Below are 14166 nucleotides of genomic sequence, written 5' to 3' on the forward strand. Positions count from 1 at the left end.
CAGCCCTTATTACTTTCCACTCAGAGGTTTTACAATTTATAACTACTCTTTGCTTTCTGTTATCTAAATAACTTCTAAACCACAAATGCAAACTCCCCCCAATGCCTATTTTATGTAATTTAAAAAGTAGCCCTGCATGCCATACTCTGTCGAAGGCTTTGCTGATATCACAAGAGACCATTCTAATTTCTTTACCTTTATCTAAAGCCGAATATATATCATTAGTAATGGCGAGTAATTGATTAATTGTAGAGTCACCAGCCCTGAATCCGGATTGGGAAGATGATAATAGAGAGTTCTCAATAATAAACTTATACAGATATTTATATACACATCTTTCCATTACCTTTCCGACAATAGATATTAATGATATAGGACGATAATTGTTGAGAAGAGAAGGGTTATCTTTTTTAAACACTGGCGTAACATTAGCTAATTTCCAATTATTAGGAAAATATGAAGTAGTTAAAGAGTTATTGAAGATTACTTGGAGGGGGTAACTCAAGATTATTGCTGCCTCCTTAAGGAGTCTAGGATTAATTAGGTCAGGTCCGACTGCCTTAGAGCAATCTAGATTTAATAGAACAGAAATAATGTCATTCCTATCTATATATATATGACTAAGAAGAGGTTCGTTGTTAGTAGTAGGTGGAAGTTCAGCATTAGTATCATCGACGGTAGAGTTGAGACAGAAGAATTCATTAAATGCATTTGCTTTATCAATGTCATCAGAAAAAATAGAAGTTTGTGTATGAATGGGTGGTATATTACAGGTTTTGTTGGTGTTAAGCATAAGTTTACCTACCGTTTTCCACCAAGACTTCCCACGTGTATTGTTACCCAGCATTCCACATAGTTTACGGACATATTTAGTTTTTGCATTACGTATTGTATTTACACATTTGTTCCTAATTTTTTTATACTTACACCAATCCTCTATGGTTCCTGATCTCTTAGCTAATCTAAATAATCTTTTACGTTTCCGAGCTAACTTACGAATTTCACTGGTCATCCACGGAGGTTCTCTGCTACGTATAGTAACTACTTTGTTTGGAACACATTCCTTAGCGGTGTTAATGAGTATATCAGCAAAGCCATCGACAGAGGCATCTAAATCATCATATGTTAAAACAGTATCCCAATCAACAATAGAAAGTTTCTCTCTAAAAATGTCATAATTGCCTTGGTCATATAACCAAATATTACGTTTCATTGACGACTTCTTAGGTACAGTTATATTTAGGCTACAGAAAATAGGACAGTGATACCTCAGGGGCTGGTCTAGAAAACTTTCCCCAACAGAACATTTCTCAATCAAATATGGATTACTCACACAAATAACATCAAGCAATGATGAAGAATTTTCAGTATAAAAGGTAGGAGACGATATCATTTGGGTTAAATTGAAAGTGTGTAATAATTCGTGTAAATATGGAACGGATTGGTTATTAGTTAAATAATCAGCATTCAAGTCACCGGTTAAAACAATATTATCACACCCAGTATTAAAAGCAAGTTCTAACGATTGTGAAATATGATCCCATGTAGAGACTGGAGAATTAGGTGGTCTGTAGAAAGTGCCATAAAGTACAGTAGTACCTGCTAAATTCAATTCTACCCAAACACATTCAACAGTAGGAAGCTCTAAGTCGGGGCGACGCTTAGCAGGTATGTCATTTTTTACGTACACAGACACTCCCCCTCCTACACGATCAGATCTAATATAACAAAACGGTTCACAATAACCAGGAAAAGTAAAATCTGTTAAGTTATCATTAGTGGAGAGCCAAGTTTCAGTAAATGAAAGTACGCAGACGTTGTGCAGTTCGGTAAATAATACATCCATCTTATTCCGGAGACTTTGGACGTTCAAGTGAACAAAAGAATACTTAGTACTGTCGTAATAGTCGCTTGCATTACTAGAGAGGTAGGAAGATTCGGAGGAGATTTCAGAGGCAGAGTCGGAGTTGTCCGAAGGACCTGGATTTATCTCAATATTGCCTGATATAATAAGTAACAACTGAATTACACACAGGAGAAAAAAATGCAAAAGACAATGAGCTACATCACAAAATCCCAGAGAGTCTTGAGATTTAGCATTAATTATAACCTTAACTAATTTCGTAGAAATCTGAAAAACTTTTCTATTAAATAGTCCTATCCGAGCACGGTGTAATTGTAACGAGATCAGCATTATGTCACATCAGTACTGGTGTACAAAAGCATGAAACAATGGTGTGCTCGGACAGAATACAACAGATATAGTTTGAACAACGACAGTATCATATAAATAGTAAGGTGGGGGACGGGTCGGGGGATAGGATAATGAAGGAACAGAAGAAGTAGAGAGAGAAATATAAACGTCGTGTGCATTTGGATAACAGCAAGGTACACAATGAGGTCAAAGTTGAGGTTCTAACATTGGCGCACGGGCCGGGTTAATACGAAGAATTGTCTATGCGGCAACAGGGGAGAAAGCCTTTGATTTTATAATTACATATTTACATGTGCAAACACAACGCGTGGTTATATAGTAATTGAATGAAGGTAATAACTTATTATTTATACGGCATTAGGAGAATTATATTGATGAAAACAGTGGAATTATAACATGTAAATAAGATCCAGCTCACATGATACAGGTAACTGGTAAACCTACATATGGGATAACCCAATATGTCTGCTTCACGGTAGCATGCACTTGACCACGTGACTGCACACACACACTCAGTGAAGTGCACATACATATGTTTGTAAACAGAGAAATCTGATACTATGGGTCATAGATAAAGAAAAAGAGGGCAGACTTTTCAATACATTGTAATTGTCCATAGCAGTTAAACTGTGACGGTGTGGACACAATGCTGACCGGGACAAAAATAATACTGACACATGAGATGGGAAAAAGTACAGGTATGTACAGGTCATGTAAGTTATATAACCGTGTATTACAAACCGATCTTATTTGATTTCGAAATTAGATTAAGCTGACAAGATATCTAGTACACAGACAATTAATACATGATTACGATAATTCATGCATAATCGATCAATATTTTTGAAATACAATGACACGGAATGACAAACTAATTCATTGATAATGAAATGTGCTTGGATTTATCAAATGACAGGTTATCAAAGTCAAAAGTAGTAAGCTAGAATTAAGGTCATCTATAGTGAACTTTATTGTATGTTTGGTTACTGGATCACGTGTCCAAACTGAACCAGATCGTCTACCGATCTAATGCCGAAGACCTTGGCATTTAGATCTTTAACCATCACCTTGCCATTCGTCGTCCACGTTTGAAGGATAGCTTTAGATTTTACAAGTTGGCGCGAATGATAAGCGAGTTCACTCCGCATCTTGGTGAGATCTTCATTCACTGAGATGTGCGAAAAGGAATCATTATCGCGGAATGCTTTCCTTGCCTTCAGAAGCTTGAACTTCGTATCGACTGACTTCAGACGGACGATTATTTGCCGAGGTTTAGGAGGGGATCGTACACTAGCACTATGCTGCTGACGAGGTTTACCCACACGATGAGATCTCTCAACATCGGTGGGTTGTAAGTCAATACCTGCAGCAGTAGCAGCATTCAAGACAACGGCTGTAGTATCCTCTTCGGGTGATTCCTTGAATCCAGAGAATCGAACCAGGGCTCGACGTCCATATTGCTCGACGTCGTCTATATGAAGACGTAAATCACGGTTCTCCTGTTCGAGCATATCAATACGTTGGATGAGAGGGGATACACGGGCGTTGACCTCCTGTGTAACTAAGTTAGCTATGTCCGCCTTAAGAGAAGACTTTAGAGCCACTACAATCCTGTCAATATCATTATCCGACAGCGACGATGGACTAGCACTGCCCATTGGATACGACCCAGGAAATGAACTGGGTGGGATGTAGCCCGGGGGGTAGGGATGACTAGGTGGAGTGGTATACTGAGGCTGGGGCTGAAACCCAGGTTGGCCAGGAGTAAGACTCATTGTATCTCGTAGAGTGAACACCTCAGAAAGTTCAGTTAGTTTGTGTCTCTTAGGATCCCGGGGGGTGAGTGAGCCGGTCGAGGAGGAGGAGGATGAACTAACTCGATTACGTTTTTCTCCTTGAAAAGACGATACAGACATGTGTGCTAAAAGTACATATGAATTGGCAGTTTCAATATTACTAAAACAGTTCAGCGTAGATAACTGTAGGTAAATATGGACACCTACATGTTATCATCGGGATACATATACAATGGCTGCCACAGAATGCACGGGCCAGGCATGAGTACTCACTGTTCAATATGAAGGCCAAAATATAGCTACAAATTGTCAATAATGTGGCATTTTATCGCACTGTGGTATAAGGAGGCGTCTAAAAACCCGCCATTTGAATTATGGACCTCAGGACCTCGCTGAATTACCTTTTACATTTTTGTTTACCGGAGCTGTTTAGGTTGACGTCATTTCGAGGCCAGAGCCAGATCTCGTTACCATTTGATATATGTGATATATGAAACAAATTATTAGTAAAATGAAAAAAAAGAGTGACCACTATTTTTAATTCATATATCAAATGGAAACGATTTCAAGCTTTTTAACACTTTATTAATTACTTATACCTTTATTTCGGAAAATAGACATTTCCACGTCAAAGTCAATGTCATACTGGCTCTCTCTACATAGTTCGTATTATCACAATGTAAATAAAGTATCTTAGCCTGACGTCACAATAGGCTATATCACACGTGTAATACGCGAAAATATTACATGCGTATATACAAAACAAGGCGATCATATAATTATGGTATTTTGTATCCCGTTGTATATATATTTGCAAAGATGAAATTGATTGAAAATGAAACAGAGACACGATACATGATGATAATATATTTTCAAGGGAGATTACCACTAAACGTATTATAGAGTGGCTACTAGAAATGAGAGTGAGAAAATAGTCTGAAAGGGATATACACTTTTAATGTTAAAGCCTGATTCCGAACTAATGGACATGGTTGATAATCTAAACACAGTATCAATATCGAAAATGATGTTTTCTATTTAATTTTGGGTTAGTTCACCTCTCCATCTGGTGTTAGATAATTATTCGTCCGATTTTAATTTTTCTTAGTCGCCTCCTTGGCTTGAATAATCAATGACGAGTTTCCGAAGGACGAAATATTAGTATGAAGTATTCAGTATATAGATCATTCAATTCAGATCTGTCGGCTATAATGATGGAGCTTTACCACAACCTGCCAAGATTTCCTTTAAAATGCGTCGTTCTCGATCATTGGAACTGAGGAGTTTTAAAAGACAACTGGGAGCGACTTTTTCGTTTGTGTCATAAAGACCTCTGAAGATTGGTGTGAGATTGATGAAGAAACCAGTATTATCCTATGGGATTGACTAGTCTTTGTTTAAACATATTTATTGGACACCATTTTGTCTTAGGAGGGTACTAATTACGTACCCTAATAGTCACGTCATCCATCAACATTTCACTGTGTTACATACCTGCATTAATGTATAATAACTCAATAGAAAAAATAGTTTGGATGAAAAAAATGTAATTTTATGAAATAATTAAAAAATACATGTAAAATAAAGTGACTTAAATTTACTCAGGATTTTAGTGATAATTTAGAAAAATCGGTGTGTTCTATTTTTCTGTTTTGCGTGTCGAGGTGATATTACTGTTGATAGTTGTAAGACACCTCATAAAACAAACTAAGCAACCAAGCGAACAGATTGTCTTTATCGATCTAACATAATGCTGATAAATCGAAAGGTTCTCACACTCTTCGATCGTAATACACATATCACTTCTTTTATCCCACCACATTTATTATAAGTTAATGGCAATATATGACCACCTAAACGCTCCGCTCGTAATCCTTGTCCGTGATTATTGACCTTTGAGGATGTCGAGCGAGTCTTGACCCTATTCTGTTCCCGCGCTAGATAACCGTCATTATTGTATATAATCCTGATGAAGTGATTTCCTCTCTTGTCGCTTTATCACGTGATCTATGCCTGACGTCATGTGCGGTCGCGACCTGAACGCCCTCTGACCTGGGACACTCACGGCTCAAAGGCCTTTAGTGACTAGCATTTTCTTTGAAAAAAAAAACTCGACATGAAAACATAAATATACATATGAGTTTAATGCGCTAACTACGGAAGCCCATTGGTGTCAAATAAAATCTTGAGTAAAAAATATATTGCGAATACACGCAGTGCTATTGACTAGATGTCGCGTATGTTTCGTTGTTCCGCGCACTTACAGGCACTCTACATTCAAGTTTTACAGTGGCACCTTAACGGCTGGGAAGTCACATTTCCTTTATATAAATAAACTTAATGTTCATCCAGATAAAGTTACGTTTCAACATACCGTGGATGGTATGAACGACGCTGTCGGTTTAGCTGGCTATGTATCATTAGAAATGAAGTACACCAACAAAGCAAGCCTATCAAAACCGTATAACACTCCTTATCTCTGGTAGAATTCACCAAGGAATGCTGATTATCTATTAACGTGGTTTATCACATATAGACTATTGTTGCTTAAGATTTCTATTTCGGATGAACGTCCACATTATCATTGTTATGTAATCTGCCACTGTAGAACTTGAATGTAGAGTATAAGACACATGTAATTAATAGTAATACCTATATTCACAATGATTATTGCGTATAATTCCTTATATTTGCAATATTTATTTTTATCTGAAGATTTCATTTAGCCTATGGGCTTTCATACCTAACCCCAGCAAGCCTCTTTTAATGACGGGAAGATCTTCCTGTATTTATGCTACAAGTAATTCTTTCTTGTTACGTTTAAAACAGAACTATTTTCTGTAAGTGTACGTCACAGAGATTTGAAACTTGTACGTTCTCCGCAGTCGTTATCGCTTTATAAATCACGTGCATTAACGGCGCTAAGTACGCCCGACCAGACATAACCATGCTATTTACCAACAGTAAAAAAATGTTAAAAATTAAGAAATTCGTCTGTATATAAAGCTTTATTGTACTGATAAATACGAACTGAAACCCCGAAAGTAATTTGTTTTCAGATAATTGAAAAGTTCGATTTGCAAATAACAGTAAACGAATAAAAAAATATTTAACAAAATAGAAAATAAAACGGCACATTAATCTGAGTGCCTTCAAATGAGATATCACGCTAGAGACCAGAGGCAAACGGGGAGTGACTAATGAAACCCCGGGTAGGGGACAACTCACAATGTGACGTAAATCAGTCAAGCTTAAAAGTGCTTGGCTGTTAAAGTACAAACATATCCGCAGGCACGTGCACAAGGCCTGTCGTTTGTCTTGAACCGTTAACCTTTCATTAGACGAAACACGGGCGCAAAGCGTGGATAGTATAACAAACATGTTTTTGGTGTTGAAAGTTAAGGCGTCAATGTTTATTACTTTTGGGGCTGATATTTAAAACGTTAAAGCGTATTACGTACATGAGTATAGTGCATATATTAAAAGTTCAATGTACATATTTGGTGATAATATTGAAACCGTCAAAATGTATTACGTACATGATTATAGTGATATTTGAAGCGTCAATATGTATTACGTACATGAGAATAGTGATATTTGAAGCGTCAATATGTATAACGTACATGGGTATAGTGATATTTGAAGCGTCAATATGGATAACGTACATGGGTATAGTGATATTTGAAGCGTCAATATGTATAACGTACATGGGTATAGTGATATTTGAAGCGTCAATATGTATTACGTACATGAGTATAGTGATATTTAATGCGTCAATATGTATAACGTACATGGGTATAGTGATATTTGAAGCGTCAATATGTATAACGTACATGGGTATAGTGATATTTGAAGCGTCAATATGTATTACGTACATGAGTATAGTGATATTTGAAGCGTCAATAAGTATTACGTACATGAGTATAGTGATATTTAAAGCGTCAATAAGTATTACGTACATGAGTATAGTGATATTTGAAGCGTCAATATGTATTACGTACAAGAGTATAGTGATATTTGAAGCGTCAATAAGTATTACGTACATGAGTATAGTGATATTTGAAGCGTCAATATGTATTACGTACATGAGTATAATGATATTTGAAGCGTCAATGTGTATTACGTACATGACTTTGGTGTGTATATTTAAAAGTCTCAGTTTGTATCGCGTACACAGTTTTAGTGGTCATGCTTGTAACGTTGTTATTCAAAGCGCCTGTGTGTATTTGGGAAGTGAAATATGTACACGTGTTATTCAAAGAGGAAATGTATTTGGTGTGCATGATTTAGGTGCTGATATTTATAGTGCTATTGTGTTACGCAAATGATTTGAATATGGATGTAAATAGTGTAAATGTGTTCTGATAGTTACATAGGTAGTGTGTGTGTGTTATCAGTGTGTACAAACAAATGCGTCGTCATGTTTCTATGATATTTGAATATCATTGAAGTGACCCGTCAATGTGACCAAGAAAGAATATGTCTACTGTAATGTGAATTTCACTTCCTGTTATTTTCAAAAAAATGACAAAGTAAATAATGCCATGTGTTCCGAAAAGGTAAGCGTCTTCTGCTTCATCGACGACACTCGCCATATAAATCTTGGTCAATCTGAGTAAGAAATGTCACGTTCTCAAATGAGAACAAGGTAAACCACAATGGAACCACTAGATTGAACATCAAACACATATTTGTGACATGACAATAAAGTAATATTTCACCACACCTTGGACCTTCAATTGGTCCCAGCTTGTGACTGAAATGTGTGTGTAGGTCCTGAAACAGTCAACGACCGCACAACTACTATACATGTGTTGTAGCCGTAGAGGAATAATATGATAAAAGAAAACGTATTCAATCAAAACCACACGGATATTATACAATACAAGTGAAAGTTTCCACCACAGCTTGATCACAACAATGGTTTCATTATGTCGCCTGACTAGGAACATTGGTCGCACTGATAGACCCTTCTCTCGGAAATGTCAGATGTTGTGATGACGAGTCTTGAGGAATGCTACATTGTATTGTTCTTATATCGGTCACTGTGAATTAATCGACAAATTTATCGATCTGATGAAACTGAGCAGCTTGTTATCTAACAGAATAATCTGTGTTATTGACCACTGTAATATACCTCGTTTTAGTCCTGAGGCAACATCTTCATTCTCAAACAGCCCACCAATTATCATCCTAAATACGCCTGCTATATTTCCCTAACTGGTACAGTTTTCTATACAGGAACAAACAAGGGCCGTCAGTGACGGGCTCTTCTCTCCGAATGGGGACAAAATTTAAGTATTAAAAGTAACAAATGGCAATAACTACTTAACTATGCAAAAGAGAGTGGTGCTTCTGCTGCACTTCACTTCTCCTTGTTGAGATTTTTCTACCATGAAGTTTCATGTTGATACTTCTTACAGTTTGAGTGTAATGCTCCGGACAACCTTTAAGTATGAAAACTAACAAAGGGCAATAACTCCTAAATTATGCAGAAGAGAGTGATGGTTCTGGTGCACTGCTCTTCTGCTTGTTAAGGTATCTCTACCTATGAAATTCAATGTTGATACCTCGTAAAGTTTAGGTGTTATGATCTGGACAAAATTATGACGGACGGACGGACGGCGAGACGGACAAAGTGGCGAGTGTATGCTCTGTCTTCGGGAAGCATAAATATACCCGAACAGCCATAATCATTTTGTCTAATCCGTCGTAGCCCCTCTACCCGACAGCTCTATCGACTAATCTATCGTGGTTCCTCTACCCGACAACTCTATTAACTAATCTGCCGTGGCCCCTATACCCGACAGCTCTACCAATAATCTGTCGTGGCCCCTCTACCCAACAGCTCTACCGAATAACCTGTCATGGCTCCTCTACCCGACAAATCTACCGACTAATCTATCGTTGCCCCTCTACCCGACTAATCTACCGACTAATCTATCGTTGCCCCTCTACCCGACAGCTCTATTGACTAATCTGTCGTGGCCCCTCTACCCAACAGCTCTATTGACTAATCTGTCGTGGTCCGTCTACCCTACAGCTCTACCAATAATCTATCGTGGCCCCTCTACCCGACAGCTCTACCGAATAACCTGTCATGGCTCCTCTACCCGACAAATCTACCGACTAATCTATCGTGGTTCCTCTACCCGACAGCTCTATTGACTAATCTGTCGTGGCCCCTCTACCCAACAGCTCTATTGACTAATCTGTCGTGGTCCGTCTACCCTACAGCTCTACCAATAATCTATCGTGGCCCCTCTACCCGACAGCTCTACCGAATAACCTGTCATGGCTCCTCTACCCGACACATCTACCGACTAATCTATCGTTGCCCCTCTACCCGACAGCTCTACCAATAATCTGCCGTGGCCCCTCTACCCGACAGCTCTACCGAATAACCTGTCATGGCTCCTCTACCCGACAAATCTACCGATTAATCTATCGTTGCCCCTCTACCCGACAGCTCTACCGACTAATCTATCGTGGCCCCTATACCCGACAGCTCTATCAATAATCTGTCGTGGCCCCTCTACCCGACAGCTCTACCGAATAACCTGTCATGGCTCCTCTACCCGACAAATCTACCTATTAATCTATCGTTGCCCCTCTACCCGACAGCTCTACCGACTAATCTATCGTGGCCCCTATACCCGACAGCTCTATCAATAATCTGTCATGGCTCCTCTACCCGACAGCTCTACCGATTAATCTATCGATGCCCCTCCACCCGACAGCTCTACCGACTAATATATCGTGGTCCCTCTACCCGACAGCTCTACAAACGAATACTGATTGGATGGCAAGTTTTCCGTCTCCGTGACTCTAACAATACAATGTACACACCTTAAGAATTACTGAAAAAGAGTAGAATACTCTGCCACTTCTACATACAGAAAACTGATAAGACATTTCCACAGACAAATATGAAAAAGAGCTAATATACAATACAGGCTAACACAAGTACTTTACAACTAAGAAATGTACATCAATGCAGAGAGAATATAATACAAATAATACAAAGCTTAAAGAATAATTTACAAACAAATATAGACTTTCAGTGAAAAAAATCGTATGCTTCGTATGTGGAGAAATGTGTCACAGTGTTGGGTTTATGTCGATAGAATCGTCGGGCGGTCTTACCTGATTCTGCTGTTTATATACTATCTGGCTGAAGGTCTCGAGTCCCCTCAAGGCGCCCCACACATCGATAGCTCTCAAGAAGATCCCAAACGGCTTAACCAATAGCGAATCTAAGAAATAAAAAGTTATATTCTATAAGTTCATATCTGGATTGAAAGCCAGTTTCATTTTATAACATTCATGTATATGAAAGTTCAGCGGATACATCCATATGGCATGAAGACTTATGAAAGTCACTTTCTTGTATTCTTCACATAGTGGATTGCACCGCAAATGTGAATCTAAACGTATGTTACATACATATTCTATTTTGTCATCTACCAGCAGTTCAATCTTGACATCTTCGTGTATTTCGATTTCCCATTTTTTAATTTTTATTTTTTTTAGTTTTAAAACATTTTCAGAGACAAAGGGATTCTTTACGATTCACCGATACAATGTAGTTAAACAAAAATTAAAACCAGATTAAAAAAAAAACAACAAAAGCTTAAGTATTTTTCTCCAAATATTCGTCAAACACTTCGTGTTATCGGTGACTATGGCTAGAATTCACTTCAGAAAGAAAGTTAGGAAAATTTAAGTTTAAATCTATTTGAAAACAAAATGATCCTGGCGATCATGACGTAGTGTTGGGCATAGCTCTATGCTTTTATTCACTGGCTGATTTTGGTATTTCTTTACAGCATAGTAACATCAATGGAGTCTTCAGCGGTATATATATAAATGTTTAGTGACATACGTGGTGTCCAAGTTTCTAGGACGTCGAGCCGAACGTTTTGTCCGTCCGTTCTGACGTCAATACAGGTACATGCACGTGGTATTTTGTTTCATGCTATCTTTTATCAAATAAAAACACAAACAAGAAACAAATCGGTCTGCATGCGCCTTTGTCTTTGAAACAGGAAAAATATAGAGCCATTGCATACATAGGAAGATTTCTGAAAAAAGCGATTTCCCGTATAATAGTGTACATATTTCACGAGTAGGATAGAATATAAATATTTTCCACAGGTCGATCCGAACATTACTGCAGTTCTCAAAATTAGTTTTTAATTGAAATTGATATATACAGATCGCTGTTTCGTTTAATGGGAAAATGTTACAAAAAATGGTGTTTTATTTTCCCAATAAAACATTTGTATACATAAATTCTGCTGACATAAGCACATAATTGCTACCGCATACCATTGAATATGGAGAATGTACACACATATATTCAGGAGTTAGGCGAGGAATGTGTTTATTATATGCCAGCATTTAATTGCTGATCATAAAAATACTCCTACTCACAAGTTTCGTTGGAAGACTCGTGCATTTGACTTGAGCAGGTTTCTTTAAGCACCACTGACATCCACGTAATGGCCGTGGCATCTTCGTGAATTTTTCTCAAATTTAGAATGTCTTTATCAAATCCACCATTTTTCAAATATTTCAAATTGTCATAATTTTCTTCGGAAGCGAATTTAAATACGGAATCTTTGTAACGTTGGATAGCTTTCTCTAAAATAACACAAGAATAATTCTCCACCTTGATATTGAATGAGTGCGGATCAATTCGGTACACTTGTTCTTTGTTTGTCCGGTAGGTCTGTGGTAAAGGCCATGGCTCCCCGTGTGTGGCACGAGGAGCTCTCCTGAGTTTGAAGGCTGGACCACCAATATTTTTAAACTGAAGACTGAAATCTGTATAGTCCCATTCAATTGAAACGTTCCGTTCGATGTCTCTCTGTGTCGGTGTATGAAAACGTTGTTGTCTAATTTTTCCTGGACAAAAATGAAAAGCACATATCACATTATACAGGTGTGATAGTACACAGTATATATGTATCTTGTAACAAGTAAACAGCCAATCTAAGACATTTGCAATAATATTCTAAAGAATGCCTTCAAGTAAAACGTTTCTATAATATTGCAGGCTTAGCATTATCAAACACTGAAAAATATACGACAAATATAGCATGTTCTTAGCGTTTAGACGTTCATGTGTAGGTATATGTTTGTTCACAAAAATATGAAATTACCGATACGTCAACACAAAGCAAACTCGATGACATGAGGGCAAATTATGAACAAAGACTGATACGATAACACAACATACACGTACATGAAAGTACGACCAGGTGTTTCAGAACAATAAGGTACTCTGCTTCACTAATGTTCCCCGATTGTTACCAAAAGTAAAGTTTAGTGCTAAGTAACCGCAATGTAAGACAAAGACCTACTTGAATTGAATATTACACCATCTCAGTACCCATCACAACAAACCCTTTCCTACTTAACGTCTTGATACAGTGAGAACATCTGAGAGGTGCATAGCGGAATATATATGGGCGACATGTATTTATTTAATACTCCTGTGTGGAATACGGAGTGTTGATGCACACATTTCCAAAATCTATCAGGTTACTTTGAATATAGCAAGGACGGTATTCACTTACGTATATCTATTTTGGTTCTGTTATATTTCAATGAAGAATAATTGCCCCTCCTGGGCCCCGCTACGTACACTGGCGCCTCTTTGTAGACGTTGTAAGGATAAACGCCGACAAGAAGGATAACAAGCCATGCTGGAGTAACGGCGGAGCTGGCCATCCTCAACTTTCACATTCTGGACCTGATTTTGTACAGAAAAACAAAAGACCAATGAGACAAAATATTAATGGTAAAAATAAGGTTATGTAAAGTCTTGGTAGTGACTGTCGTCGGCTGAAACGGTTAAATGTCACACAAAGGTACCGACCATTAAAATCACAGAGCTAGTTACGCCGAGATCAGATGGAATACCCGGCCCAGTGTACATCTCTTACCAGTAAGTACCAGTAACAAGTGGTAGACTGGCACTAACATTCCAACAGACACAGATATAGACGTTGTTCTATATCATCAATACCAATGTTCATACTTATTATCATTATCAAATTATTCCGAAGAACTTTTGATGAATGGACACCTAATTACGTTAATGAGAGAATGCGCTATATATGTACTCTGTTGTGATGAAGGTGTCTG

At 37.8% G+C, this 14166-nt stretch overlaps 1 protein-coding gene across 1 annotated transcript; it reads right to left on the reverse strand.

Annotated features, from left to right (window-relative positions):
• Positions 1-10779: 10779 nt before the first annotated feature.
• LOC132552079 (uncharacterized) lies at positions 10780-13749 on the reverse strand. Its single transcript, XM_060216222.1, has 4 exons — positions 13596-13749; positions 12448-12921; positions 11158-11267; positions 10780-10839 (listed from the first exon to the last, which is right to left on the reverse strand). The coding sequence occupies exons 1-4, from the start codon at positions 13747-13749 to the stop codon at positions 10780-10782; spliced, it is 798 nt and encodes a 265-aa protein (XP_060072205.1).
• Positions 13750-14166: the final 417 nt, after the last annotated feature.

This window comes from Ylistrum balloti, unplaced genomic scaffold (genome assembly GCF_031769215.1).
Source record: "Ylistrum balloti isolate Yb309-2 unplaced genomic scaffold, AGI_CSIRO_Ybal_v1 Utg370234, whole genome shotgun sequence".
In the NCBI taxonomy this organism is placed as follows: domain Eukaryota; kingdom Metazoa; phylum Mollusca; class Bivalvia; order Pectinida; family Pectinidae; genus Ylistrum; species Ylistrum balloti.

What these genes read in the sequence shown, in the direction of transcription:
- LOC132552079 (XM_060216222.1), bottom strand. Translation starts at nt 13,749, where the DNA reads ATGGCCAGCTCCGCCGTTACTCCAGCATGGCTTGTTATCCTTCTTGTC. An exon ending in CAGAACCAAAATAGATATAC is followed by an intron (nt 12,922 to 13,595) that starts GTAAGTGAATAC and finishes ATTTTTGTCCAG; the next exon opens with GAAAAATTAGACAACAACGT. An exon ending in CGAGTCTTCCAACGAAACTT is followed by an intron (nt 11,268 to 12,447) that starts GTGAGTAGGAGT and finishes TTTATTTCTTAG; the next exon opens with ATTCGCTATTGGTTAAGCCG.